This window comes from Pollachius pollachius (assembly GCF_949987615.1).
Source record: "Pollachius pollachius genome assembly, chromosome: 13".
Taxonomy (NCBI): domain Eukaryota; kingdom Metazoa; phylum Chordata; class Actinopteri; order Gadiformes; family Gadidae; genus Pollachius; species Pollachius pollachius.
Window position 1 is genome coordinate 19792602 of NC_136946.1, and position 5000 is coordinate 19797601.

General features: G+C 67.3%; 1 protein-coding gene across 1 annotated transcript in view; it reads left to right on the forward strand.

The window, feature by feature from the left end:
* Nucleotides 1-4805, forward strand: part of ahdc1 (AT hook, DNA binding motif, containing 1) — a gene marked incomplete at both ends in the record, with an annotated part of 5403 nt that extends 598 nt beyond the window's left edge. Inside the window, 7 exon segments of the mRNA XM_079749862.1 lie at nt 1-425; nt 794-1549; nt 1551-2515; nt 2749-3372; nt 3374-3905; nt 4194-4435; nt 4481-4805. The exon segment at nt 1-425 is cut by the window's left edge and continues 598 nt beyond it. Of these exon segments, the coding sequence (XP_079605988.1) occupies nt 1-425; nt 794-1549; nt 1551-2515; nt 2749-3372; nt 3374-3905; nt 4194-4435; nt 4481-4805 (3869 nt within the window).
* Between the last annotated feature and the right edge of the window lie 195 nt (nt 4806-5000).

Below are 5000 nucleotides of genomic sequence, written 5' to 3' on the forward strand. Positions count from 1 at the left end.
AGGGAGCGCCGGACGACCAGCTGCTCAGAGTCAGAGAGGAGGCGGGGGCCGCGGGCGAGGGGAAGGAGCCCCCCTCTGGGGACGGGAAGGTCCCCGCTGTCCCCTGCCCCGCACAGCTCCCTTTAGCTCTAACCGTCCCCTCCAAACCGGTTCCTAAGGCCACACCCAAATCCGGGCCCAAACCGGGCCCTAAGCTGGGCCCCAAACCCGGGCCAAGACCCTCCCCCAAGTCAGCCAGGAGACCCGGCCCTAAATCCGTGCAGCGTACCTCTCAGACCTCTGCTCCTTCCAGCCGCCCGGGCCCGCACCCCGCCTTCCCTCGCACGGCCAGCATCCCCGGACCCCCGCCCGCTGCTGTGAAGAAGGAGCCCGTGGAGCTGGAGGTGACCCCGGCGACCAAACGCAGGCGGGGCCGCTTTGTGGGGGTGAGTAGAGGAAATTATTCAATTATTCAGCCCTTCCTTCAGTTTGAAGGACCACTCTGCAGTTAAACCCCATCACTCCTCTGGCCTTATCTAATTGGATGTGGTAGGGAATCGGACACAGCTAGTAATGTTTGGAGAAGGAAAACCCAGATAAATACTTGAGCCTCAGAGAATGCGCGGTAGCGCTGTAGTTTTAATAGATAGCCGACAGCGAGCAATTTCACATAAATAGTTGATTAAGAATCCACAAAGTTTTGACCCGAGTGTCAGTGAGAAGTGGCAGGGAGACTCATGCTAGAATCCTCCTGCAGTGGCCCTTCAGAGACCCACGACGTTTACCATGGTGAGCACGTGTGTTTCTGCCGTAGGTGAGGAGGATCGTGGTCAAAGTGGCCCGCATTCCCGTCAACCTCAGCCGGCGGCAGAAGAGCTACAAGATCTCCAACCTGGAGACGCTGTCGGGGCCAGAGAAGAGCAGCGAGGGGCTCCCAGAGGGCCCGGACCCCGTCCGCGAGCCCACCGCGCTCCTCCGCATGAAGAACAACGGCAAGAGCGTCATGGTGATGTTCCCGCCCGGGGAGCTCCCGGTCATCCTGAAGCGGCGGCGGGGTCGCCCGCCCAAGCAGGTGCCGCCCGGGACACCTGGGGAACCGGTCGGCATCGCCGTCGGCGGCGGCAACCCGGAGCAGCCCAAGAAGCCGCGGAGGAGGCGGCGGACGAAGCTCCCGTGCCCCTACCCATCGTACGTCAACGACACCAACGACGTGAAGAGCGAGTACGGAGACGTGCTCTCCAAGCTGGCTTTCCTGAACCGCCAGCCCCCCACCACGGCCCGCTGCTCCCCCCCCCGCTGCTGGACACCCAGCGAGCCCGAGAGCTTCCACGTCCCGTCGGAGAACCCGGGCATCTCCACGCTGCTGCACCGCCTCACGGGGTTCCGGCGCCGCGGCGGCCGGGTGGGAGGGGCGGGGCGGGGGGGCGGGGCAGGGGGGGGGGCGGCCGGAGGGGATTTCAGCAAAAACACCTTCAGCGATTTCTTTGAATCCATCGGCAAGAAGCGTAAGCTGAGCCCGCTGTCGGAGACGGGGCCGCCCCGGAAGAGGGGGAAGGGCGGCACGGGGAGGGGGGGGGGGCGTCGTGGGCAGCGAGCTAGGGGGGGACAAGCCGGTGAGGAAGAGACGCTCCCGGAAGAACGGGACGCTGAAGGGGGAGGCGGGGGCCCTGGGTCCGGACTGGGGCGACGGAGCGGGCCCCTGGGGGGAGGAGGGCGGCGTGGAGAAGGGGGGGCCCTACCAGGCCTGCGGGTCGCCCAGGGGGGGGTTCTCCTCCTGCGAGGCGGCCAGAGGAGGGCCCTTCGGCGGGGCCGGCGGCGGCAGGGGAGCGGGGCCCAGCGCGGAGGGGCCCCAGGGGCTGTTCGCCGGGTACTTCCGCTCGCTCCTCGATTCCGACGACTCCTCGGACCTGCTGGACGGCTCCTCCCAGCGAGAGTGCCGCAAAGCCGCGTCCGCCCCGGGCTACGAGCCGTCCAGCCCGGTGCCCGGCCCCAGCTGGTCCCCGGCCTTCCCCAAGCGGAGCCCCAAGGCCATGGGGGCCGCGGGCGAGGGGCCCGCCCAGACCCAGCCCTCCTCCGCCAGGACTCCCTACAGCTACAACAGCCTGACCCAGACCTCCCCCACGCCGCCCGGCTACCTGAAGCCGGCCGCCCCCTCCCTGTCCCTCTCTCACTCCCCCAGTAGCCCCCACCCATCCTCCTACGGCTCCTACTCCTCGGGCTTCTCGGCCGTGTCTCCGCCCGGAGGGGGCGGGGCTTCCCAGAGGTCCCTGGACTGCAGCTTCTCCCTGGGGCCCGGGCAGAGCAAGGGGCCCGCCCTGAGCGCGGCTCAGATGGGGTACTCTGGCTACCAGCTGGCCTCCAAGCGGGGCTTCAGCGGGTACCCGGGCGCAGGGCAGTCCCCGGCGGGACGCGGGGAGCTGGGGGGCCCCACCTCTCCCGGGGGTGGGTACATGTCCGTGGCTAAGTGCAGCCCGTTCAGCTCCTCCGTGTCCCCCGAGGGGTACCGGCAGTACAACTCCAGCCAGTGGAGCTACAGGTAAAGCCTCTGTGATTTAGATTACAGTTGTATTAAATAGGGTCTTTTGTGTTTTAAAGCAAACCGACAAACGGTTAATGCCGGTTCAAGTCGGAAGAAATCCTACCTCGGCTTGTTTTTGCAAACAAATTTGTATTCTTCTACTGAATGAATGGAGTCATTTGTTGAATGAATAATGATTTGATGATGAAATATTGATGGGATGTGTGACTGTGTGTCTGTACATGTTCCAGACAAGGCTACGGCGGCTGGGCTGCAGACAGCTTTGGGTCTCAGTACCACAACTACAGCGAATACGGCTCCAACGAGTCCAAGGACATCCTGGACATCTCCAACTACACTCCCCAGAAGGCCAAGCGCCAGCCCTTCCCCGAGAGCCTATCAGAGTCCTCCTCCGACTCCTCCCACCTGAGCTCGGCGGCCACCGGCAGCGGGCCCAGCTCCGGGGGCGGCTCCTTCAGGCAGAAGGACTCTGCTCCCGTGTGCGCCGACAGCGGGCAGTCCAGCCTGTCCAGCCTGGAGAAGCTGATGATGGACTGGCACGAGAGCGCGGCGGGGCCCTCCTACAACTGGAGCCAGAACGTGCTCTTCCAGAGCGCCGGCAGCAGCAAGCAGGGCAGGGGGCGGCGGAAACGGGCCGAACCACCGCCCACGGAGAAGGAGAGGGGGGCCGCTCTCCCCCCGGATTCCCCGTCCATACCATCCCCCGCCCCTGCGCCCAAGCGGGGGGGAGCCGGGGGGCGGCCCCGCGGCTCCAGGGGAGGAAGGGGGGGTCTGTCCCCGTGTCAGAGGGAGCGGCCCTCCGGCGCCAAAGGCAGGGCAAGGTCGGCCTCTGCGCTGAGCGTCGGAGGAGCCGCGGGGGGGGCCCGAGTGTTCGGAGCTGTTCCAGGAGGGGCCCGACTACTACAGCGGCGACAGCTGCAGTCTCTCCCCGCTGGCCACGCCCAACCCCGCCGCCCCGGGCCCCTACCTCCAGGACCCCTCCGAGTACCCCTCCCCCTACTCCGCCCACCCCTCCACCCCGTCCTCCGAGGAGCGCTACCCCGCCGTCTACCCCGGGGAGTCCTCCTCCTCCCTCTCCCCCAGCGTCTCCTCGCCCCCCTACCCGCCCAAGCCCACCCCGCCCCCCGCCCAGCAGACCTTCCACCCGGGCCCCTCCAGGACCTTCTCCCCGTCCTGCTCCCCGGCGCCGCGGGCCGCGCCGCCCGGCAGCGCCGCGCTGAGCCCCCCCCACCGCGCCCCGCCCAAAGACCCCCAGTACTCCCAGTACGACTCGCCCAGCTACTGTAGCTCCCCCTTCTGGTACGGACAGTCGTCACACAGCGGCAGCCTCAGCCCCCAGACACACCCCGGCGGCCACCCCAACAACCCCCACAACCCCAACAACCCCCACAACCCCAACAACCCCCACCCCAACAACCCCCACAACCCCAACAACCCCCACAACCCCAACAACCCCCACCCCAACAACCCCCACAACCCCAACAACCCCCACAACCCCAACAACCCCCACCCCAACAACCCCCACAACCCCAACAACCCCCACAACCCCAACAACCCCCACAACCCCAACAACCCCCACAACCCCAACAACCCCCACCCCAACAACCCCAACAACCCCAACAACCCCAACAACCCCCACCCCAACTCCCACATGAGTCCCCACGGACACGCGCAGGGCAACCCCCTGGCCAGCCCGCACGCCAACGCGCTGGCACAGCTCAACCCCAGCGCCCACCCGCACAACGCGCACCACCACAACACTCACCCCACCGCGCACCCCACCACGCACCCCACCGCACACCCCACCGCACACCCCAGCGCCACCCTGAGCCCGCACGCCAGCACCCAGCAGCAGCTGCACGCCGGCTCCCACCTGCACCCCAACCCGCACGGCGGCGGCAACAGCAACAGCAGCCAGCCCCACCCCCACCACAGTAACCCCCACCTCCACCCGCACTCCAGCCCTGGCCTCCACCCCCACCCCACCGCCATGGGCTTTGAGGACCGCCACCCCCCCTCCCCCATGGCCCACAAGCGAGAGCTGAGCGGCCAGCAGCAGCAGATGGGCTCCGGACACCACCAGGGGCCCCTGCCTCACTCCCCTTACCACAAGCCCCCGCTGGACTCTTCCCCCCACCAGGAGGACATGGGGGGCTACGCCCTGCCCCACCACCCCTACCAGGGGGGGGGCCAGCGCTACGCCGCCCAGGCGGGCCGGGGAGGGGGGGTGCTGTGCCAGCTGCTGGAGCCCGCCTCCGAGGACGGCTTCAGCGTCACCAGCCTGTAGCAGCAGGTAGGCCACGCCCCTTCAGGCACTGACGAGACACTGGGGGCAGGGGAGGGGTGGGGCGGGGGCCTGGAGTCCAGAGGTATCCTTCATGATGATCAGTAACAGTCCAGAGGTATCCTTCATGATGATCAGTAACAGTCCAGAGGTATCCTTCATGATGATCAGTAACAGTCCAGAGGTATCCTTCATGGT